Source organism: Balaenoptera borealis, assembly GCF_965194805.1.
Source record: "Balaenoptera borealis genome assembly, chromosome: 7".
NCBI classification, from domain to species: Eukaryota; Metazoa; Chordata; class Mammalia; order Artiodactyla; family Balaenopteridae; genus Balaenoptera; species Balaenoptera borealis.
The window spans coordinates 106,278,461-106,294,704 of record NC_138864.1 but is presented as its reverse complement, the minus strand read 5'-3'; the positions used below and the strand labels follow the sequence as shown (position 1 = coordinate 106,294,704).

The 16,244-nt window shown below is 49.1% G+C and overlaps 1 protein-coding gene across 1 annotated transcript; it reads right to left on the bottom strand.

Moving 5' to 3' along the window:
* Window positions 1-494: 494 nt before the first annotated feature.
* On the bottom strand, window positions 495-15,816 carry LEP (leptin). The gene is made up of 2 exons (XM_082399422.1): window positions 14,252-15,816; window positions 495-12,655 (listed from the first exon to the last, which is right to left on the bottom strand). Exons 1-2 carry the CDS (start codon window positions 14,450-14,452, stop codon window positions 12,296-12,298), a joined length of 561 nt encoding a protein of 186 aa, XP_082255548.1. The 5' UTR covers window positions 14,453-15,816; the 3' UTR covers window positions 495-12,295.
* Between the last annotated feature and the right edge of the window lie 428 nt (window positions 15,817-16,244).

The window sequence follows — 16,244 nt, the reverse complement described above, 5'->3', positions numbered from 1 at the left end:
GAGCCTGGCATACAGTAGTTGCTCAGTAAATAATAGCTGTGTGCTAGGAGCTACGAAAAGCCTTTTGCACATGTAAATTCACCTTATCCTTTCACAAGTTATGAGATGGCTACTGTTATCCTCATTTTACAGAAGAGAAGATAGAAGCACAGAGAGGTTTAGTTACTTGCGCAAGGTCACACAGTTAAAAAGCAGCAGAGTTGGGATTCAGAGCCAAGCAGACTGATTTGAAAGACTGCTCATACTCACCATGCTCTACACTCTTAAAAGGAGAACAAAAAGAAAGAAAAATATCTTAGGGAATTGAAAGAGATCCTGGATATCATTTAAACCAAGCTCTTTGTTTTATCAATTAAGGATTAGAAAGCAGAAGAGACTTGCACTAGCCAGCTATTGGCAGAGCCAGGATTAGAACCCAGATCTCCTGACTGGAGCTTTCTACTCCACCAGCTTGTCTTGGAAGAGAACAACCAGTACCCTCCAGGGTTTGTAAACTAGATTTTTAATAGCATCAGTGTCCACTAGGCTTGGGAAAACAGTGGAAGCTGGACATTTTCTCTCTCTCCCCAGCCTTCCCTCACCACCTTGCTCTGGCCAGGCTGGCTCTCTAGGGTTCTTCAGGCCATGGCATCCCAGCCCAGCTGGAAGACATTGAGGCTGCAGGTCTCTGGGAGGTGGGCGGGAGGTGTCCCTGAGGGAAGCTGCCCAGGCCGGCCCTTGGGAACCAGGGCTCTGTCTGAGGCACCCAGTCTTCCAGGGCCCAGCCCAGGACATGAGGGTGTCCCGAGTGGACTTTCCATGCTTGGACTGTAGCATAAATTCCCAGTTCTTCGGCAACCTGACTACTTGCAATTTTCAGGGTAATTTTTCTCCCAGGGCGTTTGTTCTGGATCGCTAATGTCTGGTGTATAAGATATCACTTTTGATTCAACGTATTTAAAACTCATTTTTCCCCTAGACAAGACAAATTGAATTTATCTTCCCATATGGGGCCTTTCAAAAGGATTGGTGCTGGGATGCACTGGGTTCCCAGAGTGATGTCATTTGATTAATCCTGACATTCTTTTCCCACTTACTGGGGGGGAGGTAATTGCAGATATTCCAACTGGGAGAAGGTGTGATTGGATTTTTCTCCTATGGGGGAAACCAAATCCTTTCACATGGATGAGTTTCTGGCATCCACTGTTTTTCTCTGACACTTGGCGAACCTTCTAGAATAGAAACCTCCCAGCAGCATGCAACTTGATGGCCCAGGGAAACCTTCGCTCAAGCCGGGGAGGGCAGGGTGAGCTGACTGGATCCTTTCTCTTCTGGCCCGCGCAGACTTTGAAAAGCCCTGTCCTGTTCACCTCAAACAACACTGGGAAAGCTCTCTGATCTACTATGCCCCACTGTGAGGTCCGGGGCCAACAAAGAGTGGGTTTCCCGGATGCTTCTGAGGCCAGGTCACTTCCTCTCCTGCCAGCCGGCCCAGGACTTTGACAATGAGTCCCAGGGACAGGGCTGGAAGGGCGGGGTCAGGGCCCACTTCTGCAGGGGGCGCCATTTACCTCAGCCACCTGTGCTTTGCTCAGGACGCAGGCAGAGGGCCTGGGTGAGAGGATCCCTGGAGGTTTCTAGGGGTAGGACAAAAGAATGGGGGGGGGGTCCCCAGTTCCCCAGAGGCTCTTCCTCCCATGCCAGGAGGCACTGTCTCTTCTGGCCACCTTGCCCCCTTCCTTTCTTTGGTGATGAGCAGAATCTGTGAGTTGTGAGGAGGCCAAGGAGGGCCGCCAGCTGTCTCTCTGATGGGGCTTGTCAGCGAGGAGGAGGGGCACTGGGGAAAAGGCAGCGAGGTGGGTGCGGGAGAAGAGAGGTCTTGGATTGGAAGCCTCCAGCATATCAGGCTGGAGTTTCCACTCAACCTGAGACTTCCCCAGCACTCCAGGCCTGGCTAGACTTGTCCCCTCCCTCTCTGTGACCAAAGCCCCAGTCCCATCCCTGGACCAGCTACCAGCCCCTGTGAGGAGAGAAGGAGCTGGATAGGGGAGGAGGAGTTCCACAGCAGGGCTGAACCTGCTTGTGGGTGACCCCCAAGTGCCGACATGCTGGGCAGGACTCTAGTCATTGCTGCTGGGGGCACCATGGCCCAGTGTTTGTACTTTGGTCCTTCTGAGCTCCTGCGGTTTGCGTACTGCAAACTAATTCCACTGGGGAGTTAGCTCTGATTAACTCTGCAGCAATAAAGTCTAATCTTGTTAAATAAATGAACCCTTGAATGAAGGCCTGCTTATTCCTGCCCATATTTTCCTGCTGCCCAAGGCAACGTAGCTCTGTGACCTTCAGCCAGTCACTTAACCTCTCTGAGTCTATTTCTGTATCTAAAGAAAATGAGTGTAATACTATACCCCTTTGCCCTGGTTATTGTGGGGATCAAATGTAATAATGGGTGTGAAAGTCTTTTCTAGATGTCAAGGTGCTATCCTCCTGTAAGGGGTCATTAAGATCATCATGCTTATGGTAACGTGCCCAGAACCACCATGCCTTACAATATAAAGTGTCAGCAGCAGGTATTCCATTATAAGGGAGGGAAAAAGGAAGCAATTTCCCCAGTGGAAAAGCATGACCCCAGACAAAGCAGAGAGACCAATAAAATAACCCAAATAAGAGCAATGACAACTTGGATGACTTCATATCAAGGCCCAGTCCAGTATAACCAATAACAAAATGTCTCCCATTCTTATCAGGAGAAGTTCTTAGCACCCAGGACAATCATTCCACCCTTTTCTAAGTCCAGGGTCAAAGGCTATTTTTTAATTTGATGCTGTGTAGTTGAAGTTAAGAGGCAGTCGGAGCTGGTTTTAAATCTTTGTACAAAAAAGTAAGGGGTCAAAGTGAGTTTCTTCTCTTCCCTTTCTCAGAAAGAAACCCTAACTGGAATAATGCTCTGGAAAGCTGTCAGGAATCAGAGGAGCCAGGACAGAGCTGCTCAGAGCATTCCTGGAGGAGATCAGCTATTCTTTCTGTCTTCCTAAAGTCCATTCCTGTCTCTCTTTTTGGTACTAGAACCCTCTTTTTTGGGGGGAGACTACCCCTTCCCCATTCTCATTCCAAGTAAGATTGCCTTCTTCCCCAGTTTCTGGAATGATTCAAATTCGACCAATCAGAATACTGCATCCTCCTGGACACAGTGATTAGCTCAGCAATAGGCATGTGAGCCAAGCCAGGTCCCAGGAGAGTCAGTCCTGGGACTTTTGTTAGAACAATTAGGAAGGAGATGTTCTCTTTCCTGAGTGGTTGCCAAGCTGGAAGGTAGAAGCCTGGAGTTTTTGTGGTCGCCTTTGCTACCATCTAAGAATGATGCCAATGTTGAAGAAAGTAGAGCTGGGAGATAGAGAATGATTCCTGTTGACATGGTTTGAGCACTGGTTTAACTGCACAGGAAAGGCAAGGCAAGGCAGGGTGAGGGGAAGACGTTCCACAGCCCACAGGAACCACAGATGGTACAGGACCCTGTATACACTATGCTTTTTCCTGTACATACATACCTATGGCAAAATTTAATTTGTAAATTAGGCACAGTAATAGATTAACAACAATGATTATAAGAAAATAAAACAATTTTAACAATATAGTGTAATAAAAGTTATGTGAATGTGGTCTCTCTCACCATCAAAATATCTTATTGTACAAATTTAATGTCTTTTCCATCTTATCTAAGCGGTGACCACTCACTGTGGCCGTAACTTTTGCAGTTTGAGGTATGCCAGCAAAACTATAACAAGTTTCTTTTTCCTTCTTCACGATTTCATGGGTAGAAGATTCGTTCTTCCTGTGGATCTTAGCAACCTCAGCGTACGATTTTTTTCTTTTCCTTATTAAGTCGAGAACTTTCACCTTTTCACCTGAAGGCACCGTATGGCTTCTCTTTGGCATATCTGAATTACCAGCATCACTACTCTTGTGATTTGGGGCCATTATTAAGTAAAACAAGGGTTACTTGAACACAAGCACGGTGATACTGAGACAGTGGATCTGATAACTGAGATGGCTACTAAGTAATCGGTGGGATACACTGGACAGAGGGGATGATTCACATCCTGGGCGAGAGATTTCATCCCACTACTCAGAATGGTGAGCAATTTGAAACTCATGAATTGTTTATTTCTGGAATTTTCCATGTAGTATTTTCAGACCCCAGTTGACTGAAAGTAACTGAAACCTCGGGAAACTGCGGCTAAGGGGGGAATGCTGTATGTACATGCAGCCTGGGTGTTGCAAGTCTGAAGGCCCAGGTTCTAATCCTCAGATGGGAGCCTTTGGGCAAGTCTTGTGAGACCTCTGAGCCTTGGTTGCATCATCCAATACATGGGATAAATAATGAACACCCTGCCACGCTCCCCAAGGGTAGGAAGGTCATCGATCCCTCCTTCCTCAAGAATGGAGGGGGTTTCCTGGGCTGTGTCCATGATCTCCAAATAATTACCGGGTTGTGAAGACCAGTTCCAGGTTTTGTGTCAGACGCCAGGTCCGAGCCCATGTGAGGAAGGGAGGAGAGGTTCCCTTTCCGTGACTCTCTCCCAACTGTGGGGGGGAGGCTCTGCTTCCTATGACCAGTGCTGCACCTGCTGGTTCTCCCTCAGATAAACACACGCATTTTATGAACAGAAAAGGTGAAGCTGTGAGGGTTGGCATTTCCTCAGGACTTATGGCCAAGAAAGGGTGGGGCAGTCCGGGCAACTTCAGGCTTGGTTTCCTGACCTGTGATATTTCTGGGGGACATCTGCCCGGGATGAAATGCTGGCCTGAGACCCGAAGGCCCTGTCCGAGGTTCAGCAGCACTCAGTGCCCAGGGCCTGGCTTTGGCCCAATGGGGGAAGGAAGCCTCATGTACCTTCCAAACAGGTCTCTCAGCCTGCCCAGTTCTGCACTCCTTGAACCTCCTGAAGCTCATATGGAGGGTGTGGGTATGTGGGATGTGCTGGGGTGAAGAGTGCCCCTGCACAGGGAGGGGGCTGAAGGAAAAGGGATGAGCCTGGCCCTGGCTGCGGCCTGATCCGGAGTCCCAGGGACAGGGTTTTGAAGGTAGGCATGAAGTATCTTTTTTCTTTAAACGATAACTTAAGTGGGAAAAAGAGACAAGAATCCCATTTTCCTTCACAAACGAGCTGAGGGCTTCTCTCTATATACAGTATGTTTAATATGGAGGAGAAACTGCATGGAGGGAGCACCTCGATTTCCCTTGGGAAGGGGAAGGGAAGGTCCATGGCTTCCACGGGTCACCCTGGGGCCCAGCAGGGATGAGGCAGAGCTCTCGGCCCTGATTTCCACTCTTTTGCTTTTTTTTTTTTTTTTTTTTTTTTAACCAGCATCAGGACTTGCCTTCCCAGCATCTTCAGCTGGCTCTTACCACTTTCTCCTTGTTTGATTTGCAAAATGTCTGTTTTAGTTCGGTGTTTCACACCCACTCTGACAGTCTACCGCCCCCCACCCCAGACCCTGGGACATCTGCCAGGCAGTGACATCAAGTGTGAAGTTAAATGCAGCTCGGCTCCACATCGCACCCTGACTCTCCGTCCTCCCTCCACCACCTCCTTCTTTCCAAGAATGCAGATGCCCAGACAGTGGAGGGGCTGAGCTGAGTGACCCTTCCCCCAAAATATTTATTCTGGAAATTTTATCTCAAAGTAGAGGGCCTGGTATAATGAACGCTTAGGTACTCACCACCCAGCTTTAACAATGGTCAACATTTTGCTGATCTTTTTAATTTAACTTCATATATATATGTATATATATATATATATATATGCACACATATATATGTATACATACATATAATATATAAAAGAATATATTTCTTCCTGAAGTATTTTAAAATAAATCCCAGATATCATTGTATTTCACCCTAAACTACTTCAGTTTGACTCTCTAATGAATAAGAAAGCTTTTAAAAATAATCACCATGCCATAATCAAAGCCAAGAAAATTAACAGTAATTCCTTGTCATAATCTAAAACAGAAGCCATATTCAAATTTCTGTCATTGCTTCAAGGCTGTCTTTCACAGTTGGTTTGGATCTATATCTTTGAACTCAAAAAGAAGTTTGCTGAGCAAATTAAGCGTGAGCAGGATTCTGATAAGAAGTTTAACCTTTAACGGCCAGGACTGTTTTCAGGTGTTTTGCAGAATTGGTTTACATGTAAGTAGTGGACTTGTTATACAAGAGTCTCAATTCCTTTGGTCACTAAGTAAGAACGGAGCGCCTGCATCGTGCCAGACACTATAGCCAGGCAACGAGCGGGGTGACCCGCCCGCAGAGGCTCACGGCCCAGAGCAGGAGGGATATGGCAGTGAAACCTGTGCGAAAATGATTCCCTGTGAGCTAGTGCACAGGAGCAAACAGAGGCTGTGGGGGTTCAGTGAAAGGACGAAATGCCAACATTAGGTCCCATTTTTGTAAAAAGACTTTTTATGCAGAAAATATTCAATAATTCAGATTCCTTTGATTTGGCCTCAACTTTCCTCCACTCAGTTATCGTAAGGTGATGCCATAGATTGAATGTTTGTGTTCCCCCCAAATTCATATGTTAAATCCTAACAACCAATGTGATGGTGTTAAAAGCTGGGGCCTTTGGCAGGTGATTAGGTCATGATGGTGGAGCCCTCATAAATGGGATCAGTGCCCTTATAAAAGAGACCCCAGAGAACCCCCTAGCCCCTTCTGCCATGTGAGGACACAGTGAAAGATAAGGTCTATGAACCAGAAAGTGGGTCCTCACCAAACAAACAAATTTTGTCCACAACAACAAAATCTGTTGGCACCTTGATCTTGGACTTCCAGCCTCCAGAACTGTGAGAAATAAATTTCTGTTATTTTTAAGCCACCCAGACTATGGTATTTAGTTATAGTATCCCGGACTCACTAAGACAGGTGATGTTTAACCTTATATATATTTCTCCTCTTTTTTTTTTTTGGCCACCCAGCTCGGCATGTGGAATCTTAGTTCCCTGACTAGGGATCGAATCAATGGCCCCTCTGGTGGAAGCACAGAGCCCTAACAACTGGACCGCCAGGGAATTCCTTATTTCTCCTCTTTTCATTCATCTCCTTTTTCCTTCCTGCCCCCTTTCCCCCTCTCTGCCTCCCTCCCTCATTCTTTTCCTTCCTTCCCTCCATCTTTCCTTCCTTCCTTCCTTCCCTCCCTCCCTCCCTCCTTCCTTCTTTCCTGTCTTATAATTCTTCCATCTTAGTAGAATCCCCTTCCTGTCCTTGACCTCTTTCCCAAGTCAAGCTTTCCTGAAGTGGATTCCCTTCTTCCTGAGGACCCCTCTCTTAGCCTCGTCCCCTGGGATGGCCCAGGGTTCTCTGAGTGTGGATGTGTGGTTCCTGCACCTCTCTGGAACCTTGCTTCACAGTTCTCCCAGCATCCAAATCCACTCTATTTGCTCTGCAGTTGTCTTCCTTGGAGTTCCTCCAAAAGCAGGACCTGAGACAAGGGTTCTGGTGCAGGAGGTAGATTTGGGAGGTGACCTGGGGAGGCAAGAATGAGGAGCGGGGAGAGTGAGACGCGGAAGGAGGAAAAGCCACCGAGAGCGCTTTAGTGATGTGGTGACTGGTGTGGGCACCTGGGGCTAAATCTGGGTAGAAGACACCTCAGAACTGCCTCTGTGGAGGGTGGGAGGCTGGCCCCCACCTCCACTGGTTGGGACTTGCTTCTCTGGGGTCTTCTGTCTCCCTCACTTTTGGGCTGACCCGTGTGGGCTGAGAGCGCTCCCTAAGGCTTCAACGTGGAGGGATGCAGGAGTGTTGTGTAGGGCTCAGCTGCACTGAACTCAGAGGTGGGCCGAGGGCATCAAACACGTCTGCTACATCAGTCCTCATTCCTTTTGCTTCTCTGACTCATTAATACTAATAACGACAACATAATTTATCGAGTGCTTTTTGTGTATCAGTCCCTGGTTTATAGCTTCCCAACCATTTTACCACCTAATCTTCTAAAAAAACCTATGCGGACAGTGCTATTATACTCTCATTGTACAGCTAATTAACTGAGGCTAAGAGAGGTTAAGTTGCTTAATCTTAACCTTAACCTTAATGGTTAAGCACCCCACTGGTGAACTTAACCCAGGTGGATTTGTGTGGTCAGGCATCACCAGAGTCAGATCCTGCTGTTAAAAGCCTGCAATTAATTGCTCTAAATTCCTTTTGGAAAAATAGGGTGTAATATTTTGGTTGTGTGCTGTCGTGCAGAAAGCTGCTGGGATGCGGTCTTCAGGAACATCCTCCTGGGTTGATCTGAGGTTTTTCTCACTAGACTCAGCCGAAGTCTTGTCTTTGGAGGTTGAACATGACCAGATGCTGCCCCAAGACTCTGCCAGCTGCTTGGCAGATGTGAGCTGCTGCCTCAGGGGAGTATGATAGAATGCCTGAGGAGGGAAAGGATCTGGAAGTACAGCTTGAAAAACACACCCTTCCACTCTGACCCTGGGAGTCACCTCACAGAGGAGCGAATGGCATCTCTGCCCGAGACCCTGCTACTGGGGGCTGCTTTCCCGAGCCGGCAGGTGGAGGTGGGCGGGGGCTTCTCAGGCTGTGTCTGCTCAGAGATGAGAGGGCTCAGACAGTCCCAGCCCCTGTTCCGCACCTCAGGCGGGCAGGGACTGGGGTGGATCATGGCACCAGCACCTTCCAGGTCCCTGGGGACGACTGAGAGGAAAGTGTTGTAAGAGATGGACCGTGGCCTGGACTTCTCAGAATCATGGGCCAAAAAATTCTCTCTTTTCTATTTAAGTTGGTTTGCCTTGGGTTTCTGGCCTGAAGAGGCCAGACACTTCCCCCCAAAGCTGCCAAGTGACCCAATTAGGCTGCTCCAGTCACATCTGACTGCCCCCCTTCTGCAGTCTACCCTCTGTCAGGAGCTTGATCTCCCTGCCCCTCCCCACCCAGGAAAGGCTGGGCAGCTGTCCTCTTCACTGGAGATGAATTTGCACCTGCTTGCTCCCTGGTCCCAGATCACTGACATTTAAAGCCTGCTGCTAATTGTGATGTGACAAGAAGGAGATTCACTTAAATCTACTCTAAGCCAGACACTGCTAGGTCATTATCTCATTAAACTCTCCAGAGCCATGAGCAATTTGGGGGGAGGGGGAAGGGGGCCCTTGAAATCACCCATGGAAGTGACTACCTTCGGTGGGCCAGCCCCCTGGGTCCTCTCTGGGGCTTGGGTTGAAACTCTCAGGTCCAAACTGCACCACAGAGGTGAGTGGCTGTGCTCTGTGCCCTCGACCAGAAAAGTCCTGTCTTTGTGAGTCTGTGCACCTGGTCTGTTATTGGGTTGCATGTTTTTTGTTTGTGGTTTTGTTGTGGTTGTTCTTTTTTAGTTTTTGTTTTTTAAATAATGTGGTGCTTGGTTTTTCTCAAGGCTGATTTGTAGACTCTGGTGCAGAATGTGCTCTGAGCTTTTGGGGAATCCTTTAGCCTGAATAACTGGCGGCCGGCTATGGCCAAGCCGGGGCAGAGCTGACCCCAGGCATGGACGGGGCCAGCCAGGCGGTGCCCTGTCACACACAAGCAGCCCTTCCGAAGCCCCTCCAAGACAGGCGACAGCAAACAGAGACCAAGGGGCCAAGGAAATTTATTTGGACTTTTTGGAACAAAAAATTTGTTTTACGTTACAGAAAAACACAATCATTTACATTTTGGAAGCTTCACACTCTGGGAATGAGCCCTAGTGCCAGGTTTTGTGAGCAAAAGGCTTAAAACATCCCGGCCTGACTGGGTGGCTGTGATTATCAGGACTTATTTTCCAGAGCAGGTCTGACTCTGTCCGTCACATGAGTCTCACTCTAGAACTTTTGACTCTTTCAATAGCAAACATCTTTGCCCCTGAAGCCCTCTTCAACATGACCCTTTCCCTCCCATCTTCCCATTCTCTGCCTTACTTTGTAACTGGCTACTTATCCCGTCACCTTGGTGTCTCAGCGCCAAAGCTTCAACAAAACAGCCTCCTTCCTCCAGGCAATTCACTTCCCTCGTCTCCCGCAAAATCGGCCTCGGAACTCCTCTCTTCCAGCAAGCACGCCAGTTCTCCCTGCCCAACCCTGTTCGTATCTCCAGAGACCGTTACCTGGATCAAGGGACACTCTCGGGGGTCAGAGGACCTGGGTTCTAGTCCTGGTCCTGCCACCTGTCTGCTATTATGGTCTTAGGTATTTTCTTACTTTTAAATTCTCAGCTATCCTGCTTCAAAGGGATGTGGCATCACAGTAATAGATGCTGACGTGCCCTGAAAAGTAAAAAGGCTACCGAGTGCAAACAGGATTAGCCTGTGGGTCCCAGGCACTGCCCTCCTCAGCTCAGCATTTCCCACCTGCTGAGGACCTCACTGTGGCTCAGCTGCTCAGTTGCCATGGTGAAACGACAGCCTTTGCATGCTGGTGAGTGGGCTTTTACCATCTGGAATGCAAGGTCCCTGAGGGTAGGACTGGATTTTAATATTTATTTGGTGAGGTTCTCAGCCCATGGCACCAGTTGGGGTTGAGCATAAGTAGGTGCTCAGTCTTAAAATTGGTTGCTTAGATTCCAATTTCCTTGGACAGATCCACCTCCTGTAATGTGATGACTGCATCACAGTGACAGGATGGTGGGAAACACAAGCCTCCTTGTTTGTTCTACTGGACATGACCTCTAGCGAGAAGGGCGCTGCTGGAGGCTGGTCCTGGGGTCCTGGGACTCACTGACCCAGTGTTGACCCAGGTCTTGAGACCATCTGCTAAAGCCCACAGACCCCCTATAGATTTCACCCTCCCACTGGAATAAAAATCCTTCCCAAATGGATGGGAAACATGGACTTGCTTTGGGTGAGCATGCAAATCCCAAAGAGGGACACTACCATGTTATAAACCCAGTGTGGGATCAACCCAGACCATTCAAAGGGCCACACCAAGGACCCCTGCTCTGGGGATCACTGTCTCCAATGTGGGGTCCTCACTCTCTGATGAGCAAGACCACTCTCTAGCAGTCAGAGAAGGCCAGAGCCCACCACTGCCCCAACAATCTCCAGCTTCAGCCCCCTCACCACTCCGACCCTGGGCGGCTGGCAAAACACCACAACCCTACTGAAGGAGTCATCTCCTCTTCATGAAAACCACGAAGATGAGAAAATGACCTCACCCCACCCAGAGAGCCCATCACACAAATGTTATTCAGAAAATACATTCTGGATTCTTCCCCCTCCCACCAACACGTTCCCTACCTCCCGCTGCACATGGCTATATGTTACACTTGACAAAATTCATCTTCTTCTTTTTAAAAATAACCTGGCACTTCGAGATCCATTCAGGGCAATGACATTGCAAACACTGTAATTTAAAGTCAGTCACAGTAGGACTTCCCTGGTGGTGCAGTGGTTAAGAATCCACCTGCCAATGCGGGGGACACGGGTTCAAGCCCTGGTCTGGGAAGATCCCACTTGCCGTGGAGCAACTAAGCCCGTGCGCCACAACTACTGAGCCTGCGCTCTAGAGCCCGTGCTCCGCAACAAGAGAAGCCACCGCAATGAGAAGCCTGCGCACTGCAACGAAGAGTAGCCCTCTCTCGCCACAACTAGAGAAAGCCCACGCGCAGCAACGAAGACCCAACACAGCCTAAAAAAATAAAAAAATAAAAAATAAAAAAAAGTCAATCACAGTAGAAACAAAGCCAGTCTCTAGAAAACTAACTTGAGGGCCCTCAAGTCAGTCAAAATGGGTTTGCCTTGGTCAGGCCCATCGATGGGATTGGAAACAGCACCCCAGCAGCATCCCGAGCCCTGGCTGACCCCAAAGAGCCTGGAAAAGCTGGTGTTTTGCTTCAATTCCATCCAGAATAAAATGCATAATAAATAAATAAATGCTTCCGACTTGTGTTGCGTGGGAGTATCCAGCTGTGTGTGCCTGTAGCCTTTACGATGCTCCCCGGATTTTCAGAGGGAAACTTTGCTTGATCGTCCAAAGGGTCTGAAATCACCCCGGGGCCACGGTGAAGCATGCAGTGAGAGGGAGATGGAACAGGGAGGAAGACTTCTGTGAAAATCCCAGATCTAGTCCACTGTTTGCTGGATGGGCCTCCTTCCCGGTGGGCATGGATCCATGTATTTATATCTCTGGTTTCCTGCCTTGGAGTTTTCTGCCTTTGGAAGAAGAGTGGCTTAGAGGAGTGACAGAGAGATGACCCGCAGGCCTGCATAAAGGATGTCCACACAGGCTCTCTTCTCCTGCAGACACCTGGAAGCTCAGGTTTCTTCCCTCAGCTTTGGGAAGAGAGGCTTTCAAGGCTTCAGCACCCAGGGCTGAGGTCCAGCTGCCGCAGCATGTCCTGCAGAGACCCCTGCAGCCTGCTCAGGGCCACCACCTCCGTGGAGTAGAGGGAGGCTTCCAGGACGCCGCCCAGGCTCTCCAAGGTCTCCAGGGCTCTGGCCTGGGGCAAGGGGCAGCTCTTGGAGGAGGCCAGCAGGTGGAGAAGGTCCCGGAGGTTCTCCAGGTCATTAGATATTTGGATCACATTTCTGGAAGGCAGACTGGTGAGGATCTGTTGGTAGATCGCCAATGTCTGGTCCATCTTGGACAAACTCAGGACAGGGAGGAGCCCAGGGATGAAGTCCAAACCAGTGACCCTCTGTTTGGAGGAGACGGACTGCTATGCAGGAGGAAGGGGAGAGCAAGAGCTCAGGGGGAGAGAAGTCAGCTCCGCAAAGCCCCTGGCCCTTCCCGCGAGCGTGGAGGTGCCTCCTTTCCCCCTTCCACACCATCCTGCCTAGGCCCTTATTTCTTGTGCCCACGTGGCTGCCAAGCCTCCAAGCTGGTCTCCTGGGCTTCTGTCTTCCTGCCCTTCCCAAACCACCCTGCCCTCCACTTCCAGACCAGCTTTAGCAGGCCGTTTCCTCTTCCAGATGCCTCTGCTATAGAACCAGCCATGATTCCCTATTTCTTACTTACTAAGTCTCTTCCCCAGGCATTGAGGTCCTCCATACAGGCCCCTCCCCAACCCTTCCACCCCCAGCGGACTCCTTCCTCCCAGACAGGTTCTCCACGAAGTCTCACCCCCTTAGGGATCAAGGCCCCGTCTCACTCCTCCACTCCAATAACTCTGGTTACCAGGAGGGGCTCTCCCCCTCCCCCGCTGCCCACGGCACTCACTTCCTGCACCACACCGGTCGGAACACTCTGGGTCTATCATGTGCAGCTTGTTGAATGACTATTTTGAAAGCAAGGAGACTTAAGCGTTTTTCCCTATGAAATGCTCAAGACGCTATCTAGTTCTGAGCTGTCCCTGCTTCCGGCCACCTAACGGCTCCCTGGCTGCCCAAGGCTCCTGTTAGAAGTCCAGAGTGGCCAGGAGATGTGGAAGTCTCCAGATTGCTCCACGCAGGTGAACAAGTTGGCTTTTAAGGCAGGGGGCTATCAAAAGCCACGTCTGAAAACCTTTGAAGAGGGCATGCTCTGTTCTGGTTCTGCAGGGGTGTGTGTGTGTGTGTGTGTGTGTGTGTGTGTGTGTGTGTGTGTGTGTGTGTGTGTGCGCGCGCGCGCGCGCGCGCGCGGGAGGGGGGGGGAGGGGAGGTCACTTGCTTTATCTAATTTAATCTTGAAACGACCTTGTGAAGACTATGAAGATAGTCCTATTATCTAGATGAGGAAACCAGGGTTTAAAGACATTGAGGAGCTTAACTAGCTTAAGATTTTACGGATACAGAAGAGAAGGGTGAGGATTCACACGTAGCCTTCCTAACTCTAAATACCGGCCTCATCTGGGAAGTGGCTGAAGGTATAGGCTTGTGGACCCCAGAGAAAAGACCCAGGGGACATTGATAGCCGTTTGCAAATACGTAGAGGGTTGTATGTGAAAGGGCTTGACAGGCAGGACCAGCAGTAATGAGGAGAAGCTTCGCAGGGTCAGAGTTCAGCTACCAGCCAGGAAGAATGCCTAATGATTAGAACGTTCTAGAGATGTGTTGGAGGCCCAGAGAGGGTGCTGCTGGGGCTCTGGTCACCTGCCAAGGGGACACCGGACCGTTATGCTCTGGTCCTGGGCACTAGGATTCCAGTCTGGGAGGAAGGGGAGTGAGGAGGTGGGAGGCAAGGGGAGCAGGAGAGCAGAGGCAGCTGTCCATGCGGTAGGGAGGCGTCAAGGCCGCCAGGCCCCTTGCGCGAGGCTGCACAGCCTCAGCCAACCTCTGAGGTCCGGTTTCCCCACGGGCCAGCCACAGTTCTACCTCGTCTCCCAGGCCCTCCCTACCGTGTGTGATATGTCATTGATCCTGGTGACAATCGTCTTGATGAGGGTTTTGGTGTCATCCTGGACTTTTCGGATGGGCACAGCTTCAATGTAGGACAGATAGGGCCAAAGCCACAGGAATCGGCACAGGGGTCCACAACGCATTTTTCTTCCCGGGATGTGCTTCTGGGGCCTGAAAACAGAAGGAACCACACGTGGCATGTCGCTGGGATCTCAGAGAACACCCACATGTCACGTTACCAACCACATTCTCAGATGCGGATAAAAGCGTGATTTGCTTTCTGCTGTGGTTATCATTTCCTCAAAGACAATTCATTATCTAGAAATACAGTAATGAAATGCATTCCCTTGGGGAAAGGCATGGCCGGATCAAGAAAACCACGGTGAGGTGTGCTGTAGACCACAGAGCAGGAAGACAGGGCATGAGTAAACGGACGGGCTTTTAAGGTATGGTTGGAATCCAGCCATTTACTAGCTTCATGACTTCAGGCATATCCTATAACCACTAAAAACTCCTGCCTGCATCCACTGCAATATACCTATCTCCAGGCTTTTATGAGGATCAAATTAGATAACGTGTGTGAAAGAGCTTTAAAGGTGTTGTGAAGTGTACTCTATTACTACCCTATTATTAGAGATTGTGTTACTGTCCTCTCCATTAACTCTCTCACAGCAGCCCACTGATATTTCCGTGATGGCATTTATCACCGGCTTTATTACTTCCTTTCTCTCCCACTGGGAGCCTGAATCCAACCGGCACTTATGGAAGGGCTGATAATACATCAGATGCAGTGCTGGGCACCAAGGATGCCACAGTGGACAAAAGAGGCTCTCTACTCTCAAAGTGCTTACAGCTGAATAGGAGAGATAAACAGGTAAACAGGCCATTCCAGTACAGGAAGAAAGAGCTCTGCAAGAAGGACAAGATATTGTGGGAATACAAAGGGGGGCTGCCTGGAAGAGGTGTCAACTGAGCTGGGTATTGAAGGCCAAGGAGGGATCAGGAAGAGTATAAACTGGTTGCCATAAGTGGCCAAGAAAACAGCCGGTGCAAAGGCATGAAGGCAGGAGAAAGTATATAACACGTTCACCCAGAATGTCTGAAACTTTCAAAGTCATGGAACCATGAATTCTAACATTAATAATATGCATGCAGATCCTTGATTAAGCAGCAAAGTTTTAATGAGATACATGAGGCAAAAGGTAATCAAGTTAAAGGTGTGTGAGCCTGTGGCCAATGATCCGTGCTAGGTATGTGTGAATGAGCCTGAAATAATAATCAAGAGTAAGTGAATGTTAGCATGAAGGTCCTGGAGATGGCAAAAAAGTTCATCTCTGCTTTTTGTGTTCTGACTCATCTGGGTCTTGATAAAAACAGGTAACACATTTTCTGTCCATAGGTGGCAATATGAGTATAATTCATATTCTGGCAATATAATAGAAATAAGCAGTCTTGGGAATTCCCTGGTGGTCCAGTGGTTAGGACTTGGTGCTTTCACTGTGGTGGCCCAGGTTCAATCCCTGGATGGGGAACAAAGATCCTGCAAGCTGCACAGTGCGGAAAAAAAAAAAAGTCTGTTTCTATATTATAATGTTGATCAAAGGTATTTTAAAAAATTAATTAATTTGTTTTTTGGCTGCGTTGGGTCTTCGTTGCTGTGCACGGGCTTTCTTTCGTTGTGGAGCACAGGCTCTAGGTGCGCGGGCTTCAGTAGTTGTGGCGCACAGGCTTAGTTGCTCTGCGACATGTGGAATCTTCCCGGACCAGGGCTCGAACCCGTGTCCCCTACATTGGCAGGCAGATTCTCAACCACTGTGCCACCAGAGAAGTCCTGTTTTTTTTATCTGAATTTTACTGAAGGGGAAAAATGAGGCTCAAGAAGACGCGCTAACTTGTCCAAAGTCAAACAAGTAAGCGGCAAAGCCAGGATTCACAGCCAAAGCTGCTTCACCCAGAAAGGCTGGGGTGCTTTCTACCCTACCCTACCAGTTT

Excerpts from the sequence above, each read along its gene's own strand:
- LEP (XM_082399422.1), bottom strand. The coding sequence starts at position 14,452 with ATGCCACGTGTGGTTCCTTCTGTTTTCAGGCCCCAGAAGCACATCCCG. Across the intron at positions 12,656-14,251 it reads TCAATGACATATCACACACG|CAGTCCGTCTCCTCCAAACA; the intron begins GTAGGGAGGGCC and ends CCTCCTGCATAG.